The 27,134-nt window shown below is 47.5% G+C and overlaps 3 protein-coding genes across 3 annotated transcripts in view; 2 read left to right on the top strand and 1 right to left on the bottom strand.

Annotated features, from left to right (window-relative positions):
• The window catches only part of LOC308368475 (uncharacterized protein), a gene marked incomplete at both ends in the record, with an annotated part of 20,432 nt that extends 13,284 nt beyond the window's left edge, over positions 1 to 7,148 (top strand). The window contains one exon of the mRNA XM_080842644.1: positions 6,946 to 7,148. Within this exon, the coding sequence (XP_080698770.1) occupies positions 6,946 to 7,148 (203 nt within the window). The remainder of the gene's footprint in view (positions 1 to 6,945) is intronic.
• A 5,792-nt stretch (positions 7,149 to 12,940) lies between these two features.
• Positions 12,941 to 17,754, top strand: rag1 (recombination activating 1; the record flags this gene model as incomplete). The annotated part of the gene is made up of 3 exons (XM_080842645.1): positions 12,941 to 13,251; positions 13,411 to 14,570; positions 16,004 to 17,754. 3 exons carry the CDS (start codon positions 12,941 to 12,943, stop codon positions 17,752 to 17,754), a joined length of 3,222 nt encoding a protein of 1,073 aa, XP_080698771.1.
• Positions 17,755 to 19,459: 1,705 nt separating this feature from the next.
• On the bottom strand, positions 19,460 to 21,052 carry rag2 (recombination activating gene 2; the record flags this gene model as incomplete). Its single annotated transcript, XM_080842971.1, has 1 exon — positions 19,460 to 21,052. The coding sequence occupies one exon, from the start codon at positions 21,050 to 21,052 to the stop codon at positions 19,460 to 19,462; it is 1,593 nt and encodes a 530-aa protein (XP_080699097.1).
• Between the last annotated feature and the right edge of the window lie 6,082 nt (positions 21,053 to 27,134).

The raw sequence follows: 27,134 nt of genomic DNA on the forward strand, positions 1-27,134 counted from the left end.
TTAAAGAAGTTTTTACCTATTTTTGGAATGCTGTTGGACTAGAAAAATATGTTATTCCCACATTGCAGCAGTAGTGGGACATGGCAAAAGTCAGGTATGTTGGTGTTTATTTAGGTGACAGTAGTGTAATGCAGAAGAATTGGGAGGGTGGAAAAATAAGAGGAAGTTTAAATAAATGGAAATGGTTGGCGCCACAGTTATCATACAGAGGGAGTTGCCTGATTTAAAAAAAAAAATGCAGTGGCTTCAGGTGGATATACTGTATGGTGGATATATGTGTGGCTGAACTTAAAAATGTAGAGGATGAGATCCATGCATGTAATGGAGAAATTGGGCAAGGTTTGAGGTCTGCTCTATCACCAGAAGAGCATAAAGTGCTGAAGGATTATGGGAATGGTTTGGTGAGTCCAGATCCAATCGATCCCTGTCCAAGGTTACATTTGGTTCCTAAAATAGATGAATGTGAAGGTTCCCTTCTATTCCCTGCTGAGCGAATAATAACGGACACGGGTGAGGTCAGTGGGAAAATTATATACAGAAACTGTGTTAAAGTTTTGAACAAAAAGTGGTTAAAGTCGTTAAACTGTAGAATCGATACACCCTGGCCTTGTGTTTTAGTGTTGATAAACAATGGAAAGCCTGAATGGGGAACTTTGTATGCTGCCATTAACCCCCAAAACATGGGGGATTTTCAGCAGTGGGGTCTTTGTGGAAGAGTGCCAATTAATTAATTCATTTCTGTTTTGAATCCAGAGGTCAAACAGGACTGTCCTTTTCGTTCAAAAAGAGAAACAGTGTTTCATGCTTTTTCTGCATGGTTTGAGATTATGCTTTTTGCAAAGCCTTTCGCAGGCCTTTGATGAATGTTTTTTAAAACGAATATGTATTCTTGGTTTTAAAAAACATTGCTAGATGAACATGTTAAAGGGAGAATTGATCAATTTCATTTTAGGTAATGCAAAAATGGCAAGAAAAACATAATAGACCAGGACTTTGATTATGATGTTTTCACTGTTAAGATCAAGAATATAAATGGATTTCAATTTGTCAAGTTATCTTGGTGCCTTTGAAAGTGTTTGGTGTTATAAACGGGCTGTGTGCTCAGTGAACAATGAAGAACCAGCTTTTGCACCTTGCTTGTCTATCTTTTTACATTATTATATTATATTATTTTTTTTCTTTTTCTTCCTTTTAAAATAGATAGTTTGTAATGAAGGATTTCTAAAATCCAGATTCACTTTCACTCTCACTCTCCCCTCCCAGAATCTCTGGTCTATCTCTTTCTTTTCTCCATCTCTCTCCCTCCCTCCCATACTCTCTCTCTCTCTCTCTCTCTCTCTCTCTCTCTCTCTCTCTCTCTCTCTCTCTCTCTCAATCAATCGATTAACCAATAAATCAACAGATTACCGGTATGTGTACAGATTTGCCTACAGACCTATTTGTCTTAAATTGTATTTAATACCACTGATTAGTGATATCAATTTGTTTTTGTACAGGTTTTGGATTGTAAATTATGCTGTTGATTTGAGGATGGAATCTTAAGCCAAAATGTAGTTGATGGGTTGAATTCGTAAAGCTTTTGTATTAAGAAATACGTCCATCATGCCTGGTCAGACAGGTTTTCTTGATTGAACCTGCCCGATGATGTAAGTCCCAAGTACCTATAATGTGATATTAACTTCGTGTCAGCTTCTGCATTCTTGAAATTGGTTCCTTTTTGAGGTGCTCTAGATTTCTTCTGAAAGATCGTAATTTCTGTTTTGTAAGTATAAATTGGTAGTGCCCAGTTTTTACTATATGTATCTAATGTGTGAAGACTCTCCTACAGGGCCTCTTTTGAGAGGGGAACTAGCACCATGTCATCTGCAAAGAGAAAGCATTTCATATTTGTGCTTCCACACCATAGGCAAATACTCTCTATAATAAGATTGAAGAGTTGTCTTGTCTTGCTAGTGGTGTACCATGTTTTGGGATTTCTGTTGAATGTTATCAATGCCACAGGTTTTCCCTTTTTTCAGTGATTTATATAAATGTATGTAATATGTAATTGGACTCTCTAAATCAATCTGGTGTGACTATGGTAGCTCTGGCTCCTTCAGCTTTTTATAAATGTATTTTTGGCCTTGGTTTACTGGGTTTTCTTTGCATGTCTAAAACTATTTCTTATTTCTTACAAGTATCTCTTGACTTAAATTAAAATAAATAAAATAAGATAAATGAAAGCATGGCAGTCATTATTTGTTATAAAAGTCATTTTTCTCTCTCTCTCTCTCTCTCTCTCTCTCTCTCTCTCTCTCTCTGCGCAGGCACTTGCTGATTATTGGGTTCTGCATTCCTAATCACAGAGCTGGGGAGGCTCTGCCTGTGCCGTCTCCAGCCCCCTACAGGTCTACGCAGGACAGCTCACCTCCCTGCAGCTAAGTCCTGCTATCTGCCCGGTCGCAGCAGCCCAGGAAGCTCCCACTAAAGGGATTTCATGTGTAATAGTGTTAGGGTAGGGGCCTGAGATTAAATGGTAACTTGACACCCAGGGTGGTGGACGCTGCATGTAAGGCGTGCTCCTGCTTGAACACTTTCACTTGAATATCCCACCCCGCCCGTCTCTCTTTATCTCTCTCTCTCTCTCTCTCTCACTCCCTCTCTCTCTCTTGCGCGCTTTTTCCGTATTTCACGGCATCGGTCCCTCACACGCGTAGCCACACACAGACATACAGATACACACATAACCACACAAGCACCTACATAAACAGATACACAGAGGAACAGGCAAACACAGGCGCAACTACACACACACACACACACCCACACACACACAGAAGCACAGACAAATATAGGCAAACACACACACACGCACTGTAACCTTAGGGAGATTTTCTATAGCTTGCCCCCCCCACAACACACACACACACTGGCCTGCTATCTGCAGTGTTGATGCCCTGAGCCCAGAGGCAGCTTGCCTAAATCAAATGTACTCCAGCAGAGTTACAGATTCTTACAAAAAAAGTTACAGAATAAACAGCCTTAGCTCTCCTCCCTGCCATCTATTCTAGCCTCTTTTGCTGAAAAAAGGGAATGATATAATAAAAAAAGAGATAGCAAGAGAGAGAGAGAGAGAGAGAGAGAGAGATTTCTATGCCTGTCTAGAATGATAGGCTCCCCTGGGGAAGACACAGAGTAAGAGGTAAAAAGACAGAGTTGGAGAAGCAGGGAGGGAAGGAGTATGACAGACAGAGACAGAGACAGAGAGAGAGAGAGAGAGAGAGAGAGACAGAGTGAGAGACACAGACAGACACAGGCATAGGCACAGACACAGGCACAGACACAGACACAGACACAGACACAGACACAGACACAGACACAGACACAGACACAGACACAGACACAGACACAGACACAGACACAGACACAGACACAGACACAGACACAGACACAGACACAGACACAGACACAGACACAGACACAGACACAGACACAGACACAGACACAGACACAGACACAGACACAGACACAGACACAGACACAGACACAGACACAGACACAGACACAGACACAGACACAGTCGTGTTTGTCCCTGAACGCTTTGTGCTTCTATAAAACCTGTCCTCTCTCTGCCCATCACCGCTGATAGTGCAGGTGTGCTTCTGTGTGTGTGACATTGACTGTGTGTGTGTGTGTGTGTGTCTCTCACTGAGGACAGGGGATAGTTGTGTGTCCACTAAAGGTTACAGTGCTGTCTCCTCTAAGCCCCTCAGTGGAGTAATGCAGCTGAAGCTGAGGGGAGCCCAGGCTGCGGGCGCTGCCAATAGGCTGCCTCTCCAAATAGGGCCCTGCCTGGTGACACACACTGTTCTGCTTTCTCTCTCTTTCTCTGTTTTTTTCCTCTCTCTTTCCTTTTTGCTTTCTCTCTATCTCTTCATCTCTGCCTCTCTGTATCACTCTCTCCCTGTTTTTCTGTCGGTCCGGCTGTCTCCATGTCTCTCGCTCTCTCTTTTTTTTCCCCTTGCTTTCTCTCTGTCTCTCTGTCTCACTCTCTGTCTCTCTCTCTCTATCTCTCTCTCTCTCACACACACTCTCTCTCTCTCTCTCTCTCTCTCTCAGGTCTGCTCTCCCTCCCTCCCTGCTCTCATATAATTACTGGGGGGCATTGATTTACAGATCATTCACTTTAAATCAGCCCTGAATCAGTGGCTGTCACCGTGGCTTTGTCCTCGGCCTGAGCTATGACACTGGCGCCGCTGTAAAAAGGCCACAACTGCCCTGCCATTTCCCATCACGCACCTTTTAGTCAAAGGACAGAAAACTAATAATCTGATCTATGCACAGTGGTGACATATTTTGTCTGCATTACCTTGTCGGGGGTGGGGGGGGGGGGGGGGGGGGGGTCTGGGGTGATAGACAATGGTGCTGCTCTTTTCAAACTCTGACAAGTACGTACATTTTTTTTGTGTCAGAGGGAAAGAATTGGGACCAATGCCTTACACGGGGAGAGATACAAAAAAAAAAGGCAGAAAATGTGCCCACGCTCAAAAGATAGCCGGGAATGTTCCAGCCATATCTTAAACCAAAGGACAACCAATAGATTCCCGTTGAGGCAGTTTGAGAACTCATTTAGGTTCATCCAGACTCAGCTGTCTTGTTTCCTCACAGGCACGCACTGGCTCAGGGTGCTGATATGGAAGATGGCCCAGAAGTTTCCATTTCGTCTGCCCTCCACACAACACTGTTGCGAAGTTGCGAAAAGTAATAAAAGTCTCTGATGCAGATCTGCTCTGATCTCTACCCTTCTAGGTGTAGCAGGTGTTGATGGAGATGGGGGTAATTGTGTTTTTTTTCCTCAGTGCTAGCTTGATGTCAGTAAGGCAGATTGGTAAACCAGCATTAGCTTGTTAAAACACGGCAAGAAAAAAAAGATGCTGATACTGAAAAAGAGATGATTAGACACACACTCCAAAAGAAATTACAAAAACTAAAAAAAGTTAATGTTGTGAGGCCAGAAGTCTCCAGGAGCCATCAAGCTGGAACCGAGCTCAGTGAGAACCTGATTTAATTAAAACGGAATTAAAGAGCATTGTTATTTTGATTAAAGACCTCCAACACCTCGCTTCCTCCGCATCGCCCTGCTGAATCTGCCTGGCTGCTCTCACTTCGCCGGGTTTACTTCCAGGAGATGAGGCCCCATCTGGAGCGGGTCTCTCTCTCTGTTGACTCGTTAAACACAAACAATGTTCTTTTTTTCCCATGACGCGCTTCCCTTCTTTTTGGAGTTTATGTTTTGGAGAGGCAACTTCAGCTCCTGCTGACATTCTGGCCCGTCTACATAGAGACTGGGCTATGCAGACGGCACGCTTTCTAAAAATTCCCCCGACGACGAAACTGCATTTTTTTTAACAAAAGGCGGCCTAACCCAGTCCAGGTTAGGTGTTATGAGAGATCCCAAATATGTTCCTTCTGCAGGCCCATCTGCCACCACTGTCTGCCACAGGCAGCGTGGAGCCTTTGAGAGTGAAGCCACCCCAGACGAATGCGCCAGGCTCCTTCTCCAGCTGAGCTGTACCTTTCTGACAGATGCCCACTATGACAAAGAGAGACAGAGAGAGAGAGAGAGAGAGAGAGAAAGAGAGAGAGAGAGAGAGAGAGAGAGAGAGAGAGAGAGAGAGAGAGAGAGAAAGAGAGAGGGTGGGGGGACAGAGACAGACAAGCAGAGTGAATGAAAAACTTGCGATTGAACTTAAGATGAAATTAAGAGACAGAAAGAGAGAGTGAAAAGAGAGAGAGAGAGAGTGACAGACGAGAGTAGGAGAAAGTGGGAAGAGAGAGGAAAAAATAGAGAACTAGAGACAGAAAGAGAGATGAGATGGAAGGACAGAGGGAACGTTGAGGGAGAGGAGGTGAGGGAGAGTAATGAGTGGTGCTGCATTCTGATAATCACATTAATGATTATTAGGAGGCGCTGCCGCGAGAGTAATGAGTTTGAGGGAAGAGAGAAAGGGAGAGGTAGATGCAAAGAGAGAGACAGAGGGAGAGAGAGAGGGGAGAGAGAGGGACAGGGGACGGGAGGGGAGGGGAGGGGAGGGAGAGAGACAGAGAGAGAGACAGAGGGAGAGAGAGGGGTGGAGAGGGAGAGGAATAAAGAGGGGATGGGAGGGAGAGAGAGAGGGGGGAGAGAGAAAGGGAGAGGGGAGGTGGGTGGAGAGAGAGAAACAGAGAGGGAGAAGGGGGGGACAGTGAGAGAGAAGGGAGAGAGGGGAGATAGAGAGGGGGAGAGGTGGAGATAGAGGGGGAGAGGGAGAGAGAGAGAGGGGGAGAGGAGCACTGGGTTTCTCTCTGCTCCTCCTGGAGCTCCATCTGTCACCGCTGTCTGCTACGGGCACAGTTGGGCCAAATGAGGCCACGAGATCCAGCCCAGCCCTCAGGAGAGCGAGAGACTGCATCAGAAAGAGAGGGTGAGACAGAGAGAGAGAGAGAGAGAGAGAAAGAGAGCGAGAGAGAGAGAGAAATGGTATGAGCCTGACAGCGACAAAAAGAGAGAGAGAAGACAGGTAGAAAGATAGGGAGATAGAATGAGAAGAGAGAGAGTGAGTGAGAGAGAAAGATAAAGACTATATGTGTGTTTATGACAGTGAGGAAGGAGAGAGAGAATGATAAAGAGAGAGAGGGAGGGGAAACAGTTTAAAATATTAATTCACAAAATAAACTTGAAGTGGGAGACAGCAGGGTAGGTGGGGTGAGAGACAGGGAGAGAATGAGGGATAGAGAGACAGGAGAGGAGAGAGATAGCAGGAGAATGATGGGGAGCAAAGCTGATTTAACCTTACAAGGAGGGGTGCATAATTCCGACTGAAAGGATGTTGTGTATTCCTCTCAGGCAATGGCCGTAAAATGGTAAGCGAGATCAGCACCGGGGGCGACCCACTTAAACCTTTAGTGGGATGATAACCCCTGTAGCTGCGTCTCGAAACAAACATGGACGTGGCTCTATAAATGCCAAACAAGCCCCCGGTTATGCCTGGATCTCCCGCGAGCCGGCCCGGCTAGAGGCCAGGGGTACCGGCGGCCAGAGAGCCGGAGCGGTCACTCCCCCTGACAGGTGTGAGATTTATCAACAGGACGCGCTGTCACTTCCCATTGATGACCGGTACGAGAAATAAGCGCTGACCTCAAAGAGACCGCGACAGCTTCCCGCGCAGAGCCCGACATCTCACCGTGTCCACCGCTTCATTGAGGACTGTTGGTGCCAGTAGATGTTTTGTTTTCCATTAACAGCGTGCATGTTGTTTAGGACTTTCTGAGGGGACCACTCTATTAGATTATTCTATTTCATTACCTGAATTAAAAAAAGATTTTCATCTCTGTTGGTTATTTCTATCTTTTGTCTATCTATATCTTTGGTCTCCTCATGTATCTAGTAACACACAAGACAATATGGTATATTCCTTATATACCACACTGTTGCTTGTCTGCGATGACTGCGGTGAGGAATAGGTGCTCGCCCCAAAGAGACTGCAGCAGCTCCCCATTAAGAGTCTAACCTTTGACCTCTGGAGCAGCTGACTGTTCTGTGTTTTCCATTATCCGTGCATGCTGCTCATGGCCGACAGAAATAACCACACTCTTTTTTTTTTTCATGGCATTACCTGGCTGGAAAAGATGTTTATTTCGGTTTCTTATTTTATCTCTGTTGTCCATAGTTATATAATAGTACCCAAGATACACTGTTCAATTACTTGTGCCAATACTTGTGGGCGGGAGAGACACACAAAGGCCAGGTGTTGCTACTTCATATGCTTATCCGTATACCTGAAGATAAATGTATCTGTGCTCTGTGCCATTAGCATCTACGTCTCCGAAATGCACCAACAAAGATATTCGCACCTAATCCTATTGGAATGACTTTACATTATTGTTCTGCAGTAATAACGTATGGCACTAATGTTCCCCGCTCTTCTGTTAGTGCTCGTGGACTAACTTAAGCACATAGCAGCTCTGCCGCACGTGCCCACATGAAACGTCCCCCTGCTCAGCTCGTCCCTCCATCCTCCTCATTCTGCAGGGAAACAAACATACAGGCAGAGGCCAGGTGGCCGTCTGAACGTGTCATTTTTCCCATAAATCAAACTGCCATCCAGTTTATCAATAACAAGTCAATCAGCGGCCACGGGGAGATGAGGGTCTCCAGGGGTCGGAGCTTGTTTGTCAGGGAGACATCTGCAGCTCGGCCCCTGCATGGCTGCCACAGCACACAGTCTGCTGCTAACGCTAAGGCTATCAAAGATGGCAAACAAGAGGGGGCGCCTCCAACAGGGTACACCTATAAGTACACCAAAGCTTGTTTGGGGTTTTATTTGATGAATGAGAAACATAACACACACTGAAGACAAACGCAAGAACTCTAGAGATCTCTAAAATCTGTGTGTGTGGACAAGAGCTGAATAGTTCTGGTTTACAGTGTAGATGTTTGAACATGGCTTTTTTTGGTAAAAAATCGGTGTGTTGTTATCGGTATGTAGGTGCTTAATGTATGCATTTGTATATGTGTGTTTGTGTGTGTTGTGGTGGTGTGGTGTGGTGTGGTGTGTACATTTTGAGGCGTTGAAAGGCAAAAGTAAACGGGAACAAGTTCTGTGAAGAACTTTCGTGATTGCTATAGGAGGGGGGCACCCTGGTGCAGCTCAGAGTCAACAGGGTCAATCGAATTTCATGATGCCCTTTTTCGCAGCTAAACATGTGGACACAAACAAGGCTATCTCCGCCCTTGTGCTTCCCCGAGGCAATTACACTCGGCAGGCATCAGCAGTGGGCTTCCAATTCTTAGCAGCCCTCACAACTTCAGGGGTCAGTAGTTTAAAGGTTACTTAGGTTGTGTCCAAGGAGACAACAAAATAGATTATATAGAGACCACACACACACACACACACACACTCACACACACACACACACACAGCCACCCCCTGGTGATGCAACAAGTGCTTTGCCCCCTGAGAAAACGCCAAGTGAAATGCAAGGTTAGGTCTCCAAAACATGTGGTGAACAGCCTAAAGAGTTGAAAAAGAAACAATTCAAACTAGATGAGAGAATACAAACAGTGCCTGACTGCATTTCTGAATTGACATCCTGCCTTCGGTCCGTTCGCATTCCTGCTGTTGTGGACAAAAATACAAAACACCCCCCAACAAAAAAACAGCCCTAATCTCCCCCATCTTCAATTTGCTCCAAATTACAATGTTGTTTATTATTTTCACAGTCAATTTATTATTATTAGCATTGCACATTACGGGCACATTTATGTAAGCGTATGAATGGCCTTCCCCCTTTGAGGCCCTCTTACCTCCCACCACTCCCAGAAACTCATAAACAAATAAAATCAAGAAGGCGTTTGTAAAAAGCTTTGGCTGCTATTAATCCTGGTTGCTGGGACGTGGTCTGTGGGTGTTTGGGGGGGTTCGAAGGAATGCACGCAGTCTCTTGCTGTGTGTCTAATGACTTGGCTGACAAATCCAGCGGCAGCAGCTTGCGGTCCCGTTACCAGGCGATGAGATTAATCCCGGGGATGAATCCAAACCCAGCGATCTTCAGCAAATATGCTGACTATCTGCAGAGACACGATATCAAATAATGCACTCTAATTACCGCGGCAACAAGAAAACAATTCCAAGAAAAGCAAAGTCGGAGCCCTTGTGAATTCAATTTTCCTCACCCTGCCAGAGCCAAAGCTTAGTGTCAATAATAATCAACAGCCCTCCATATTGAAGTCTGTGGGCTGCCAATCAAAACTGAGTTTTTATTCTCTTGTGTCTGGGTTCATTTTTAGTGTGGTTTGGCCGCCTGTAACAGCTGGCACATTCCTATGTTGTAGCTTCAGTGGTCCATAGTAGACTGCATGAACCAGTTCTGGACTAAATCCACTTAGTGCCACTAAGCTGATGTTGACTCAGTGGTTAAGAAGTTAACCACGTCACCCTAGCTCCTCTCCACTAACAGTTGAACTTTTGATGGGTCATCATAGGCAGTCAACAACTCATGATTTCTTGATGCTTTGTTGACAATGGGGAATACAGGTAAGGTTACAGGGTTACCATATCACCCCTACTGCACTCCACAGTCAAACTTAATTTTGATGGGCCATCACAAGCAATTAACAATTTATGTTTTTTTACCAAGACTTGGGATAGAGATCAGCAGTGGTTGACAGTTAGCTGCCAGGTAGTTGTAGATTCATTTAGAGATAAGAGTTTATTGAATAAAAGTGTGTTAAATTGCGACTGATAATTTGTTGACTGTGACATATTGGGTTATAAAAATAAAATGTTATCCCATAAAATGTTATCCTCAGGCTCTGGGCTCTATAAAGTGTCTTGAGACAATTGAATTGTTTTGGCACTATATAAATAAAATTCAATTGAATCAAATTTAATTATTTACTTGTGAAACAACATGAAACTGACTGTGAAATGGAAGCAGCGTGTATTTACATCTGTGTCTGTAGATGCGGTGGGAATCTATCTCTCACAGACCCAAGTCTTGCTCCCTGTGCACCAGTTCCAAAGCACTTTATAAATAGAAGCGGTTCCTTGTAGGTCAAAAACAACTGGTCAGCAGAGCCCATCAAAAGCAAGGAGGGATTTTTTTGAGTACTTCGCTCTGTGCAAGTAAACAAACTGTTTGGGTTGTCTGGCTGTTGGTGGGGGGTTGGAATTGGATCTCCACGGCGTACAGCACCTGGTGATGAAGAACGATCCGGGGATAGGGAGGGAGGGTAGACTCCAGCTGGTGAACAACATGAGATATTGGTGTTTGTGTGCTGATGTTTGTGTGTATGTCGTATGCAACTTATTCTGTGGGTATGTATGTATACGTGTGCCAGCTCAGCGGGAGTAGAGTGGATTGTTAGTGTGAGTCCCGAAGAGGAAGAAGAAGAATCAATATGTGTGCTTAAGCATGAGTAAAATGCTCTCTTTGTGTGTTTAAAGGGCTTTTTTGTTTGAAAGAGTGAACAAGTGTGTGAGTGTCAGTTAATCCAATATGTGTGTGTGTGTGCGTGTGTGTGTGTGGTGGTAGTGTTAGTGGTGATGGGTTGGGAGGGATGGTGGTGGTGGGGGGTGGCGGTGGTTGCTTTATCATCCCTTCTCATCTAGCTCTCAGGTGCAGGGGCTTGTCTGTTGAGGACTCCCCACATGTGGGGGTATAAATATGGCTGTCTACCTCCTATGGAGCAACACAATCCTTTGAGGAGAAGCCAAGCCAAGATCCAAGCCGTGAGAGCTCAGGAGGAGAAAAGCACTCACCCTCACTCCCTCACTCCCTCGCTCGCTCACTCGCTGGGTTTAAAGGCCCCTGGGCCCCCAAGCGGAAAAGCCCCCTGGGGATCCAAGCCAGCTGAGACTGAAAAAACAAGGTGAGCCCAGCTGACTGACTGACAGACACACTCAGTGACTCAGTGACTCAGAGAGGCAGATAGACTCTGGTATACAGAGCATAGAGACCCTATGAAGAGGAGGCAAGAACAGAGGAGGAGTAGTATGCAGAGATAGATAGATAGATAGATAGATAGATAGATAGATAGATAGATAGATAGATAGACAGATAGATAGAAAGGCAGATAGATAGATAGAAGGATAGAGAGAGATACAAGCAGAAAGATGTAGGAAAAAAAATAAAGGGAGAGAGAGTTAGTAGACTGTGAAAAGCAAGTGGGAGTGAGAATCAGACACAGGCACAAAGAGGAGAGGTAGAATGCCATCATGTGTCCTACATGGACCTGCCATGGTAAGCATGGGATGTTTTCTTATTTGATGCTTCCAGGGATGCTGCTCTGGGGTTGTGTGGCACAAAGAGACTGTGGATAAACTTTTCTTTTCATTAACCCTTTACTTTACCCTTCAGTAAGTGCCGTCACCGTGTGTTTAGAATGTTGTAGAATGTACATTCTGAAGAATATCTGTCTTGTCAGTCATTGACTAATGTTTCTTGCAATTTGCTGTGTTTTCTGTTTTTGTTTTAGTTTGTTTTGTTTTTGTTTCCTGCTATATTTTAAGTCATGTTCACCAAGACAGAACCTTGATTTTTTTTCATGGAATCTTACATTGTTGATTTATTAAAATGTTCAAAACTGCTCATGATTAAGGGTTGAATCAATTAAATAGCCATTGAATAAGGATGTTGAATGTGTGACAACAGGTGCAATAGACTAATTTATACAGTGTTTTTTAATCACCAAGCTAGTACTGATTTCTGTAAAAAGATCAGCAGTCAACAACTCAACAGTCACATCAATTCAACAGTTACAGAAGTTAAATTGGACATTGCTCATCTCTAATTGTCTCATTTTCAAAAACCTTCGCCATGGATTTTGGCTCATTTCCATCCCCTGCAATCGATACGTATAAATCAAGTTTTGTGTTTGTGTTCTTTTTTTCTTGCACTTTAAATGCCAGTCTTAAACTTCCTAATACGTGTGATTGACAGTCCCCAAGGGGAAGGTGGTGTTTACTTTGCAAATATGCAGTGTCCATGAAAACAAAGTAGTGGAGAGAGAGGGAGAGAGAGAGAGGCAGTTAGTCCTAGTCCAAGAGAAGGGGAGCTGAGGGAGAGAGATGAGATGAAGTTTTTTTTTTGCAGTGGATCGATTCCTGAATGCCTGTCTCATGCATTTTACAGAGGACCTAAATGCCACTTAAGGCATAATGCTGCCCTGTGGGTTCAGCTCAAGCTTTTCGATTCTGAGCGGGGATTTCTCCTCTCCATGAGGCCTTCCAGAGGACTTAGACTAATCTATATGATTGTGTCATGGGTCTGGCACTAAAATGCTATTGAAATGCCTTTTTGGGAAAATGGAGGCTTTAGATTTTGTTTTTGTGGCCAGCCAGTTCCTGTCTGTGAATGGCTAAACTCAATCTCTTGCCCTTTCTCTCTGCTGCGCAGTTCTTGAGGCCCGGCTGACATCATGGAGTCTCGGGCGAACATCCCCAGGTACTCCATGCCAGATGAGGTGCAGCACACGTACTCCAAGTTCTCGGACTGGAAGTTCAAGTTGTTCCGGGTCAGGTCCATGGAGAAAGTGCCCCTGCCCGGTGAGCCCTCTCCAAACGCGGTTCCCTCTAAGCCCCCGGGGGAAGTGGGGGATGAAGGTGTGGGGCATCCAGGCAGCCTGATGAGGCTCTGCCTCGGGGGCAAGAGCAAGGAGAATGTGGAGGCCAACAGCCAGTGCGTGGACCAGAAGCTGCAGGAGATTGACACTCACATGAGCTGTCTAAAGTAAGCACAGCTCTCACTCTCCATTTTTTCCCTTCTCTCTCTCTCTCTCTCTCTCTCTAGTCTATTAAATATGAGCCGTGTCAGTCTGTCTCCGGCCATATTGGAGTTGACAGCCTGTGAGACACTAAAGTGGCTCGATCAATCTCTCCCTGTCTGTAGGAGTTTGTGCCGCCTTTGTGGGATGTCACTGCGCAAAGCCAAGGGGCCTGAGCACGAGGCCCAGGGTGCGTTGGATGCGGGCAGCCGTCTCTCCCTGCGCAGGATGGGCTGCAAGGCCCAGGGCTGGCCCGATGTCCTCCTCAAGGTCTTCAAGGTGGACGTGACGGCCGACATGGAGACCGTGCACCCCCAGACCTTCTGCCACCGCTGCTGGATGGCAGCCATTAGGGGGGGTGGCTTCTGCTCCTTCGTGCCAACCAAGGTGCCCGAGTGGCAACCTCACACCTCCGGCTGTCCGCTATGCTTCCCCACGAGGCCCTCGGCCTACCAGCGCAAAGGACGCAAGCGTACCAAAGCCCTCCGGAGGGCCCCATCTCTGGCCAAGAGGAGGAAGTGGGAGGCCCAGGGCTCTGCCGCTGGCGTCGGGGGCAAGAGGGTGCTGAGGGCCTTGGTGGACCAGCAGCAGCAGGGACCCGTGAGCAGGAGCAGGGTGAAGCCCGCTGCACAGAGAGCCCTGTGGGTGAAGAACATCACCCTCTGCCAGAAAGACCACCTTAGTGCCAAGCTGCTGCCCGCCGACCTCCCCGCTGACTTCCTTTGCGCCGTCACGTGCCAGGTGTGTGACCATCTGCTGAGCGACCCGGTCCAGTCCCCCTGCAGACACCTCTTCTGCCGCGGCTGCATCCTCAAGTACAGCCGGGCACTGGGCACCCAGTGTCCTGCCTGCTCCCTGCCCTGCCAGCCCACAGACCTCAAGAGTCCACCCAAGACCTTCCTGGCGGTGCTGCAGTCCCTGCCCCTGCTGTGCCCCAGGGAGGGCTGCGGGGAGCGGGTCAGGATGGACTCCTTCAGGGCCCACTGCCTGGACCACCTCCAGCAGACGCAGCCGGAAAAAGACGGCCCGCTGGGCCTCAACGCAGACAGGGAGCTGGACAGGTACCTGCCAGTAAACAAGGGCGGCCGCCCGCGTCAACACCTGCTCTCCCTCACCAGGCGTGCGCAGAAGCACCGGCTCAAGGAGCTGAAGAACCATGTGCGGGCGTTCGCCGACAAAGAAGAAGGGGGGGACACCAAGTCCGTCTGCCTGACACTCTTCCTCCTGGCTCTCAGGTCGGGAAACGAACACAAGCAGGCGGATGAGCTGGAGGCCACGATGCAAGGTAAAGTACCACTTCTGTGGCATCAGTGCTGCTTTCTTGCTCCCAACCCTAGTCTTGCCAGGCACTTTGAAGGCAGTTTGACATGCCCTGACATTTTTGTCTTAATAAGCTGTTTCAACTTCAATTCAATTCAGTTCAATTGTATTGATTTATATAGTGCCGTTAACAATAGATTTAGTCTCAAAGCGCTTTACAGAGTCCAAGGCCTGTTCTGGCTACACTAAGCTCTGCCATTTAAAGCTGCAGACGTGCCCTGCTTCATCTGGAAACAAGAGCAAATGGGTCCATAAAAAACATTATTATGTGTAGTAGTGTGGCAGACAGAAATATAGACAGAGTGGAAAACCTAATTATACATTCATTCAGCATGAAGAAAGCGAGCAGCAAACTATACATGTGGAAGTGTTAGGAACCACCTTTGGGCAATGTCACACAGAGACATTGGAGCCACGTGGAACCGCATCATTCATTTAAAGTCGCATTTCTAACTGAGTTCCTGCCAGATTTTTCCGTAGCATTCAATAATGCACACAGACTCCACACACTTCATACATAATTTACTTGTGACCATTACATTTTCAAGAAATAATTTGTGAGCTTTCATGGCATATGCTACATAAAAATGAAATTAAGTGTGGTGCGTGTGTGCATGTGTTTTTTCTTTTTTTTTGTGAGCAGTAGAGAGAGAGATGGCCATAAAATTTAAACAGTGCTGTCACCTTCTCTCTCCCTCTGTGTCACTCTGATTCACAATAACAGCCCTTGTCAAGAGCCTGTTAGGCTGAAAACAACAGCGCCCGCTCATGTATCTGTAAATGACACAGGCGGCAGCATCCAGCGCTCTGGGGAATTGGGCCCAGCTGGTGTCTGTTTTCATCATCAGCCAATAGATCAGTTCTGTCAGCTTTGCCGATTCACCCCTCATCCTGTTATACCAGTAATGATCATTACAAATGTAACACTGTGTTTCGGACATTCTCTGAGCTGCTGGCATCACCAGAACATTGGATAATTTACACAGATATGCAGTGTGTATGCATAAATTGAAATGGAACACACACACACACACACACACACACACACACACACACACACACACACACACACACACACGCACGCACTCACAAAACACACACAAACACCTAGAAACACTCACAAATATAAACACACTCACAAACACACACACCCACTCACACACACACACACACACACACACACACACACACACACACACACACACACACACACACACACACACACACACACACACACACACACACACACACACACACACACACAAAGGCATTCATACTCACATTCACATACATAGAGACACACACACACCCACCTGCACTCTGATGTCTTTCATCCCCAATGTCTTGCTTTCTCACCCAGCATGATCTTTGTTTCCCTGTCTCTCTTTATCTCCACAGGCAGGGGGTATGGTTTGCATCCCGCTGTGTGCCTCGCCATCAGGGTCAACACCTTCCTCAGCTGCAGCCAGTACCACAAGATGTACCGCACCGTCAAGGCCACCAGTGGGCGCCAGATCTTCCAGCCCCTGCATACCCTGCGTGCAGCGGAGAAGGAGCTGATTCCCGGCTTTCACCCGTTCGAGTGGCAGCCGGCCCTGAAGGGCGTGTCCAGCAGCTGGGACCTGGGCATCCTGGACGGGCTCTCGGGCTGGACCAGTTCGGTGGAGGACATCCCCGCGGACACCATCGCCCGCCGCTTCCGCTACGACGTGGCCCTGGTGTCGACGCTGAAGGACATGGAGGAGGACATCATGGAGGGTCTGAAGGAGCACGGCCTGGAAGATAGCTCCGTTACCGGGTTCAGCGTCACCATCAAGGAGTCCTGCGACGGTATGGGGGACGTGAGTGAGAAGCACGGTAACGGCCCGCCGGTACCCGAGAAGGCTGTGCGCTTCTCCTTCACCGTCATGTCGGTGTCCGTGCAGCTGGAGGGGGAGGAGGCCGCCGTGGTCATCTTCCATGAGATGAAGCCCAACTCGGAGCTCTCCTGCAAGCCACTGTGCCTGATGCTCGTGGACGAATCGGACCACGAGACGCTGACGGCCATCTTGGGGCCAGTGGTGGCCGAGCGCAACGCCATGAAGGAGAGCCGGCTCATCCTGTCTCTGGGCGGTATGATGCGTTCCTTCCGCTTCCACTTCCGTGGGACGGGCTACGACGAAAAGATGGTGCGTGAGATGGAGGGGCTAGAGGCATCCGGCTCCACCTATATCTGCACGCTGTGCGATTCCACCCGCTCCGAGGCCTCGCACAACATGGTACTGCACACCATCACGCGCAGCCACCAGGAGAACCTGGAACGCTACGAGCTGTGGCGCTCCAACCCATTCTCCGAGTCGGCCGACGAGCTGCGCGACCGCGTCAAGGGTGTCTCCGCCAAACCATTCATGGAGACGACGCCCACGCTGGACGCACTGCACTGTGACATTGGCAACGCCACCGAGTTCTACAAGATATTCCAGGATGAGATCGGCGAGATGCATGCGCGTGGCGACAACCCGCCGAGCCGGGAGGAACGCCGTCGGTGGCGTGCGGCGCTCGACAAGCAGCTGCGCAAGAAGATGAAGCTGAAGCCGGTGATGCGCATGAACGGCAACTACGCCCGGCGGCTGATGACGGCCGAGGCGGCGGAGGTGGTGTGTGAGCTGGTGTCCTCGGACGAGCGTCGGCAGGCGCTGCGGGAGCTCATGGAGCTCTACGTGCAGATGAAGCCGGTATGGCGCTCCACGTTTCCCGCCCGCGAATGCCCCGACCAACTGTGCCAGTACAGCTTCAACTCGCAGCGCTTCGCAGAGCTGCTCTCCACCACCTTCAAGTACCGCTACGATGGCAAAATCACCAACTACCTGCACAAGACGCTGGCACACGTGCCGGAGATCGTGGAGAGGGATGGCTCAATCGGCGCCTGGGCCAGCGAGGGCAACGAGTCCGGTAACAAGCTCTTCCGACGCTTCCGCAAGATGCACGCACGCCAGTCCAAGAGCTTCGAGCTGGAGGACGTGCTCAAGCACCACTGGCTCTATACATCCAAATACCTGCAGAAGTTTATGGAGGCCCATAAGAACTCGGCAAAGGCCTTACAGGCCACCATCAACCCCGAGGAGATTGTGGATGACAGTGATATGTTACTGGAGACTCCAGACTTCTGAGAGACTGTGTGAAAATGAAAGATGTAGCAGTTACGAAGGGGCCTTAAGTCAGTTGTTGACTTTTAGTGCCATGATAGATTTTTATTGGCAATTTGTGAATTGGGTTCATATGATTCTTTCTGTCATGATATTTTTTGTTCTGTTTTCGTCACGTGACCAATTCATTTCAGGCATTTAAATACTTAAGTAGAACAGACTGTTCTTTAAAAAAAAAAAAAATGAATGATGAAGATAAACATCATATTTTATTTGGAAGTTCCAGGCAGTTTAGATAACTTCCTTTGTGTTACAATGAGGAACGTCCACTGCTCTCTCCATTTGTGTTTGTAATACAAAATAAATTGCCGTATGGTGAAGGTTGGGTCAGAAGGGAATAGACTGCCTTCTTTCCCTCAGCTTTTAAGAAGAGAGGTTTGAGACTTTTATCTTTGGCTCCACATGAAATATGAGAGAGTTTATTGTATTGCAAGGTTATGACACATTCATGAATTTATACAAAAGGATTATTTATGGAAACAGATGAAAATGCTGTAAGTCACTGGGAGGAAATTGTGTTAAAGGAGCCCACATTTATGATAGCTGTATTAATTTATCACTCGGGGCTGAGGCGAAATGGAATTAGGGAAACTCAAATTGTCTTCGTTTTGGGAGTGCTGGGGAGAAGGATTGCATTAGAGCTATATATCTGGCTCCTGGGGTTAAACAATAGGGCATGGATGACTGAAATACCCTTATATATTTCCACTCCCCGGCACAGTGCACAAGAGTGGCAACAATTCTACCTCCATTTCAGAATAAAAGGACACATTGACCTTCTACTAAATCACAGCAAAGGAAGGCCCCAGACTACAATTGCCATACGAAGCCTGAGGAAGCACTTAGCTTTGCAGGGAAGGCTACTTCCTGACTGAAACTGATGCTGTCTCAAATATAGACACTAGAACTGGCACTGCACCAAAGCAGGCTCATCTTCGTAGTTGCATTAGCTTAACACCTCTACCTTGTGTAGACTGTCTGAGACATTTTATGCACAGCAAAGTGTAATGTGTCAACAATGATGAAGTATTGTTTGTATATTCATTTACATGTTGTTTTATCTCTGGTTTATATCTCAAATTATGCCACAAGGTCATCATGGACAAGTTGTTGTATTCCCAGATGAATTTGTATTCTAAGATGTAATAGATGTATTTTGTAGAATCTGTAGAAATTGTTCTAATGTGATTTATTGACTGAGTATAGTGTATTAATGATTATTAATTGCGTTTTGATGATTGATGTACTGATTTAACTGTGAATAAAGACTCAGAAACTTGAAAACCTGATTGCATGATTAAAATGTACTGTGTTGTGTGTATCATGACATCATCATGTTTTATTACTTGCTAGAATATTCTTTTGATGCGTACTTTGGTGTACCGAGCCTCTGTGGAAAAGGGTGAAATCCCTACAAAACATAGTGAATAATGAATAAAGAGCTTTAGAGCTATGAGGTTTCTATTAACAAATATTTTATTAAATGAAAAAAGGCCATTCGATACAAAATCAGCTGTCAAATAGTTAAAATGATCTTCCAAAACACTCTGTAGTCATATTTTATTTAAGAAGATTCAGCAACACAAATTAATTCCACACATCTCCAGTCAATTGATACTGAGCAACCTCACAAGTTAAATGCTGAACACATCATAGGCCCTTCAGGAGATCAGTCGAACAGCCTTCTCAGGAAGCTCTTCTTGGCAGGGGTCATGACCTTGACGGGGGCTTTCCTGTGGAGGGGCTTCATGGGCAAGCGCTTTAGGGGCAACTCCTGGCGCGGGGGCGTCATCTCCTGGGGGCTGTGGGTGGCGTGATCCGGGCAGAAGTACTTGTGGTTGTTCTCGGAGAGACGCACCAGCTCCAGCTCAGGCAGATCCATGCACTGGGCATGGACCCAGTGTCCGCCCTTGCCCCTGGAGCAGAAGATCATGGCGGGCCGCGTCAGCTCTGTGGAGTAGAAAGGCTCCCAGGTGTTGGCATCCACCTGGCAGCCCGCACAGCAGCGGATCCAGTAGCCCGTCAGTGACTCGTCCTCCTCGTCCTCCTCGTTGTAGGTGTCACCTTCGCTGTCCATCATCTGCAACTCATGTGGCTCACGGCCGAAGTACAGCTCCTCTGAGTCTTCTAGAGGAGCGGAGTCCTCAAGGTCTGTGGACTCCTGGCTATGACCCTGCAGGTTCTCCTCGCTGCTGCCTCCTTCCTGCACAAAGTTCACCTGGTACAGGTAGAACGCGTCGGCGGGGGCTGGGTTTCCTTCCGTGGGGACACCAACGAGGGCACCACCTTTTCCCAGGCTACCCCCGAACCAGATCCGGCTGCTGCAGATCTCCCCGCTCCAGGGGGGTGCCTCCCGAGGCTCGATGCGGATCCCGGCATCATCCAGAACCACAGAGCAGCACTGTAGCTGCTTCTGCTGGTCTGCCTGGTACCCGCCCAGAATGATGTACTCGTGGCCCGAACCCAGACGGGTCGCTATGGCGCTGGTGATGGACAGACCATTGTCGAGGACCTCGCAGGACAGCTTTGGGCTCCCCAACAGAAGCTCAACGCGAAGGTGGAACAAGTGGGGGGGTCGGGAGTCAGATGACAGGGTGTGCCCCCCGAGCAGGTAAACGCTGTCTCCCCTGCTCAGCGCCAGGTGGAAGGACAAGCCGTCGCCGAGCTCGGGGAGGTAGTGAGCTGTGCAACAGCCATACTCCAGGTCGACAAGGAACACCTGCGGCGGGCAGTCCACCACGCTGTTCCAGGTCTCGGTGGTTCTCTGGGCCGGTGGCAGGTAGGAGCGTCCCCCAAACAGCACCAAGGCCCTCTTGCCGCGGCTGTGCACCATGCTGGCTGTGTGGCCATAGCGAGCGCTGGGAGGCTCGCCCACCATCTCCTTCTCCTGGCAGCTCAGGGTAAGCTTGCGGTTGCAGCCACGGCTCTCCACGCTCACGACGTACAGAGCCGCCGACAGCTCGTTGTTGGGGGTGCGGCCGCCGTGAATCAGGTAACTTTCCGGGTTCCCGTCGCGGGGCTCCAGCCGAGCCACGGCAGGGCAGCGCAAGGGGGGTAGGTAGCAGGAGTTGTTGGAGAAGGAGATGGGGCGCAGCTTGAACTCGTTCTCCTTTATTCGCACCCCAAAGATGCCAGTGGGGCAGGCGCGTTTGGGCCAGCCCTTCTGCCCGAAAAGGAGGGTTTCACCATCCAGCTGCAGCAAGGAGCAGCCAGGCTGAAGAAGACCAGCACAGTTAACTACAGTCAGGGGCTGAAGGGTCATGGTAAGGTGGAGGGCTGCGGACAAAAACATGCAGGAGAAACATAGTTTACGGTTTAAGTTTGAAAAGTGATGAATAAATTATGATTCAATGAATGTGACAGAAAGATTGCATGAAGGGAAAAATGTATGTTTTATGCTTTATCAAAGCATTCATTATTTTACATCTGATTTAAGACTCCATAAACATCTAAAATAAGGAAAAAATATCAGGACCATTGTTTCGACGGTTTCGTTCTCCAGTGGGACTGAAACCGATGCACTATTACGTCTTTGTAGTTTTTTTGCACATTTCCTTACATAGTATTCAATCATTCATAGCCACATTTCCCAACATTCCGTTCGACAAAACGTTGCTTGGTTTGCGGGAACATTGAAAGCAGACGACGATTCAGAACCTAAAATGCTTTAGAAAATCGTCATGTTTAACTTTTTTAAAATAATTTATCTTCAAACGTTGCATTGGTATGCAGTCAAAAGTTTCGAGAGAGTGGCGTGTGCTACTGTTTTAAAAAGCAGCCGCGTTTAATTGTAACCACTTTACAACCGCGGTTGTCTATGTTGTCATCGCAACCTGCATCGGGAAGCGAATTTGCAACGGATTGCCCCATCACACTCAATAACCTGATAGGATTGTCATACATTTCTTTTGGTGCCGCTCAACTTTCCCGACAAAATAAGGTACTTAGCAACGTATGTTTTGTTGTAGGTTAATTTACCAGCTAATAAGCGATCTAGTTATCTTAGCTAACTTAATGACGAGCTAACATCTGCAGATTTTTTACCAAGACTGCACTAACTTATACTTGGGAAATGTGCAAAAGAATCGGTGAGATTGACCAAAACAGATGTTTTTTTTTTTTGACGTGAAATGCATTGAAGTCGATTGATTCCCTTCCCATGCGACAAGACGTAGAAGCGTGTGTCAAGAGTTGGCAACCCTGCAACTTCAGCAGCAGCAGCCTCCCCACTCTAATGATACCCAAGCCATGCAACCCCGCAACTTCAGCTGCAGTCTCCCCACTGTAATGTTACCTTAGCCAGTTATGCCATTTAGATCCCACCTCCTTACCTGCACAAAGAAAGGATCCTCACGAATGGGACGTTAGCTGATGTTGGATTATTGCAAGTCTGCAGAAAGAGAATGCTGTAGACTAATAACGTTGGAGTTGGTGTGCTTGTTTGTGCAGCTTCACTGATTCCACTGAGTTTCTGAGTTGTTGAGGTTAACTGCCTGTGACTTCTGGCTGGCAGGTGTCTGAGCCCCTCTGCCCTCAACAACAAACGTTTACCCTTCGAGCAGTTGGCATAATTGTACTCTTATGCACAGCTAATGTGTTGCTTTTATTTCATCTTTATTTTCATGGCCATTAGGCAGTGGTTCAAATTAAACATCAGAGAACATAAAACTACACTTTGGGGAAAAGACAATTAGGTCTACTTGAGGTAAAGAGCTAAGATGAGCCTACCTCTTATTCTTATTCTTAGTCGCTGAACTGCAACTTGTTTTGCCGCCCAGTCGAGTGCACTATGTTAATAAAAAGTACTAGTAGATAATCTCGAGTGTAGCAGCCAGATTTCCTAAATGTTTAATGACTCCCCTTTCTACTTTTTCCAGTTCACATACTCATTTAATAATGATACTACTGCTAATAAAAATAGCAAACCATCAGCTATAGAAATATCCATGATGACCATAATTGGCTGACAGACAGTAGGCGACACTGTGAAACGTATTACAATAGGCATATATACATGCACAGATTAGGCTTGTTCGTCATTGGTAACCATTAGGCTACATAAAGTACCTTGTGGAATCTGTATTTTATTAGGCTCTTTGCTGTGTAATGTTGGTGTCTGTGTGTAGTGTGGCAGTATGGATCTCTTGTCTTGAGGCCAGACTGAGGCCCTGTGTACACTGATCTTGAGGGATGTGACCGGTGACCTGTGAGGGATGAACTGCTATTGGTCTAATATTGCAGTTGTTATGGAGATGAAGAGCTTGCAGGTGTTTAGTGCCCGTTCTACCTGTGTGTGGTTAGCCAGCTTGATGCCTCTCCCATGATTCCTCTCTGCAGTGGCTGTGCTTGTCATTGATTCTGTCTGTGACCCTTTCCCATGACGCACATCTCAGAAGTACAGGCAGCATGAGGCCCAGGTCTGTGATCATTATCTAGCCACTCTGACTCCATTGAACGCCCCTACCCCTGTCGTCCATCTTTGTAATGTAGCACAACGATCATATCTTAGGCTGCAAAGGTCGGTGATTGAACACATTGTGAATTCTCAATATCATTTTCGACTTCCCTCATAAACCGCCTCTAGTGATTCAGTTGCTACCAGATGGAGACGGGCCCTCAGTTGCTGTTTCCTCCATTCAGGCTTCCATTTTTATTACCCATATTAGAGGTTTGTCTTTTTTGATGGAGGTGGTGATTATGATTGTAATGCGACGGCTGCTGATAATAATAATAATGATGATGATGCTCATCCCACGGCTACCTCTCAGGCCACTGTTCAGTAGTGTTTTGGAGAGAATTAGAGTGCAGGGTCCTGTCTGAAGGGGAAACACGTGCATCACAGTTGGAGAGGGGAGAGTCGGCAGGTTATCAGATCTCACATGCTGCTTGTTTTTTCTATTAACCATTAGTGCCCTGTGTCCCTGGAGAGGCAGATGGAGAGACGGAAAAAACACATCTTGCAACACAAAACACAGACACCAGAATCTCTCTCTCTCTCTCACTCTCTCTCTCTCTCTCTCTCTCTCTCTCTCTCTCACACACACACACACACACACACACACACACACACACACACACACACACATACACACATACACACACACACATACTCACACACACACACACATACACACACACTCTTACACTGTCACACACAAACACACATACACACACACACATACTCACACACACACACACATACACACACACTCTTACACTGTCACACACAAACACACACAAACACACATACACACACACACACATACTCACACGCACACACACATACACACACACTCTTACACGGTCACACACAAACACACATACACACACACACACACACACACACTCACACTGTCACACACACGCACACACGCACACACACACGTTAATACTGTTTTGCACACAGACAGAGGCTGACAGTGAGGAGCAGCTGTTTGGAGCTCATTAGCATAATGCTGTGTTTGAACGGGCTGCTGAGCGAGCGAGAGGGAGTCGGAGTGAAACAAAGGCTTGAGCAGCACCAGCACGGGTTGAGCATCAGCACCACTGCTCTGAAAAACACCAGCAGCAGCCTGCCTGCCTGCACCTGTGGAAGGAGAGGGGGTGTGGTGGCAGTGCAGGGCTGTTTTTTATGATGCTTTTAACATTCGGTTCTCGGATGTGTTTGCCCGAGAAAAACAAGCTGGCCTCATCCCTAGTGGCGACATAGGAGCAAAGCTAAGCCCGGGTGGAAAGTGTCCCCTCCAGCCCCCCCAACCGATGCTGGTGCAATACAACGTGGAGGGAGATTGTGTGTGTGTGTCTGCCTGTTTCTCTCTATGTCTCTATGTGTGTGTGTGTGTGTGTGTGTGTGTGTGTGTGTGTGGGTGTGGTGAGTGGTGAGTGGTTTGTAGGAGCTGAATGTAAGGTGTGCATGTGTGTGTGGTGGTAGTAGTAGTAGTGTGTAGGAGCCGAATGGAAGGTGTGTGTGTGTGTGTGTGTGTGGTGGTAGTAGTAGTGTGTAGGAGCTGAGTGGAAGGTGTGTACGTGTGGTAGTAGTAGTAGCAGTGTGTAGTGAGCCGAATGGAAGGTGTGTGTGTGTGTGAGTGGTAGTAGTAGTAGCAGTGTGTAGGAGCTGAATGGAAGGTGTGTGTGTGTGTGTGTGTGTGTGTGTGTGTGTGTGTGGTGTGTGTGGTGGTAGTAGCAGCAGTGTGTAGGAGCTGAATGGAAGGTGTGTGTGTGTGTGTGTGTGTGTGTGTGTGGTGGTAGTAGTAGCAGTGTGTAGGAGCTGAATGGAAGGTGTGTGTGTGTGTGTGTGTGTGTGTGTGTGTGTGTGTGTGTGTGTGTGTGTGTGTGTGTGTGTGTGTGTGTGGTGGTAGTAGCAGCAGTGTGTAGGAGCTGAATGGAAGGTGTGTGTGTGTGTGTGTGTGTGTGTGTGTGGTGGTAGTAGCAGCAGTGTGTAGGAGCTGAATGGAAGGTGTGTGTGTGTGTGTGTGTGTGTGTGTGTGTGGTGGTAGTAGCAGCAGTGTGTAGGAGCTGAGTGGAAGGTGTGTGTGTGTGTGTGTGGTGGTAGTAGTAGTGGGTAGGAGCTGAGTGGAAGGTACAGTGCCAGGCAGCAGGCCTGAGGCCATGCGGGGCCTGGCGAGGGGCATAATTGATAGAGGCGCGTAATTAGAGTCGGCCCCAGCACCTGTTTCTGTCCCGCTTGATGCAGCAGCAGCGCTGCCTGATAACGCCCCTGAGGAGCCATGTGACGGATGGGGCCCCTTGATGGCGCCGATGTGCTGACGAGGCCCCCATCCCCCCTTACACACACACACACACGTGGTTGTTCGCCGCTCCTTAATGTCAGAGCTGCCATATGTTGTGTGCAGTCAACATAATTGTGCCGGACTCTTAGAACCATAACTTCACCCCTAACTCAAATTTTATGTGGCTGTGATGTGGTAGAGTTTTATGAAAGAGGTCCTGTCTGCTTGTAATCATCAGTCATTTTTCAACTTAACTGACGGTCACTGTCTCACTCTCTACTCCACCCCCCCCCCCCCCCCATATCACTCTATCTCTCCATCTCTCTTTCAGTCCATCTCTGGTCAGGTGTTCTGACCACTCTAGTTATCAGTGTCATCAATCTTTCCCTGTTTCCACCACTCTCTCTGCTCCGCTGTATTCCTAGGTCACAGCTTCAGCAGAGAGGATGCAAGGTTCAGCGCCCACTACAGGTGGTGATCAGCACGAGCAGGTGGTGTCCGCTGCTCTGGATCTCATCTGCAGCTCATCTGAACAGACTTACACTCAGTTCCTGGCCTCCTTCACACAGCTGAACCCAGGTCAGTTTCTTGCAGAGCACACCAATCAGCATCCGTATAGGTGCCATATAGTGCCAACACCACCAAAGGGCTCTGGTCCTAATTTGTGTTGTTTGTAACTGTGGATATTAGTATATGCTTAATGAACAACTATAAAAAACACATATAAATAGAATAGAAATAGAAAAATAAATACATGTAATTGTAAATGTTAGCCTCTGTTATTCTGGCTTCTCATCCTGACTGTGGTGGTCTTACAGAAACCCTGCGGTCTGAGGGACCAAGGCGCACTCTCATAACCGTCACCCCAGAGGACATGAGAGACAGCCGAGGAGAGGACGGGGACACCCATCTGAGAGGGCCACAGGATCCCCCTCACCTCCTTGAGGTCACTGGCTTTTAGATCTTCCTCCTTCATGTCAATGGCTTTTAGATCTTCCTTCTTCATGACCCCCAGGGCCTCAGTAAGCCTGACTGATACTTAGAGCCACAGTCAGAGTCCGTCGGTCAGCCTTATATGCCAGCTCAATCCCTAGTTGTCCAGATGGTTTGTTTAAGCTTCTTCTGTTGTACTGCAGAGTATGGCACATCAGGGGAAAATGCATTGGGTGAAAAAAAAGTGAAAACCATTTCTTGAGCGTATTAAATGTGTTATGGCGTGTGGGAATTGATGCTTAACCATTAAGTGGAATCGTTAATTGATCCCCACCTTTATAACATTATTTCTCTCAGGATTGTTTAATGTGTATGTGAAACCATTTAACATCACCTACAAGAGGTTGTGATCTCTTTGAACCCAAGACTGCCTTTTATCGGTGAGCTGATGGTTCCCTAAGCCAGGGCTAGCTAGGATAGTTCATAACCCTCACATTTCTCGTGGAGGTTCTCTCTCACCTCTTCGCTCTCCATAGCATCCTGTTAAATACAGTCTGTTGGGAATACACGGCTGGCGTTACTTCATCATTATGGAAGACTGAGTGTGAATAAAAAACATCTATCCGATTTTGTTTTTACCTGATGGATTAATGGGATTCGTATTTGAATGTGCTCACTCTC

Source organism: Sprattus sprattus, assembly GCF_963457725.1.
Source record: "Sprattus sprattus genome assembly, chromosome: 7".
In the NCBI taxonomy this organism is placed as follows: domain Eukaryota; kingdom Metazoa; phylum Chordata; class Actinopteri; order Clupeiformes; family Clupeidae; genus Sprattus; species Sprattus sprattus.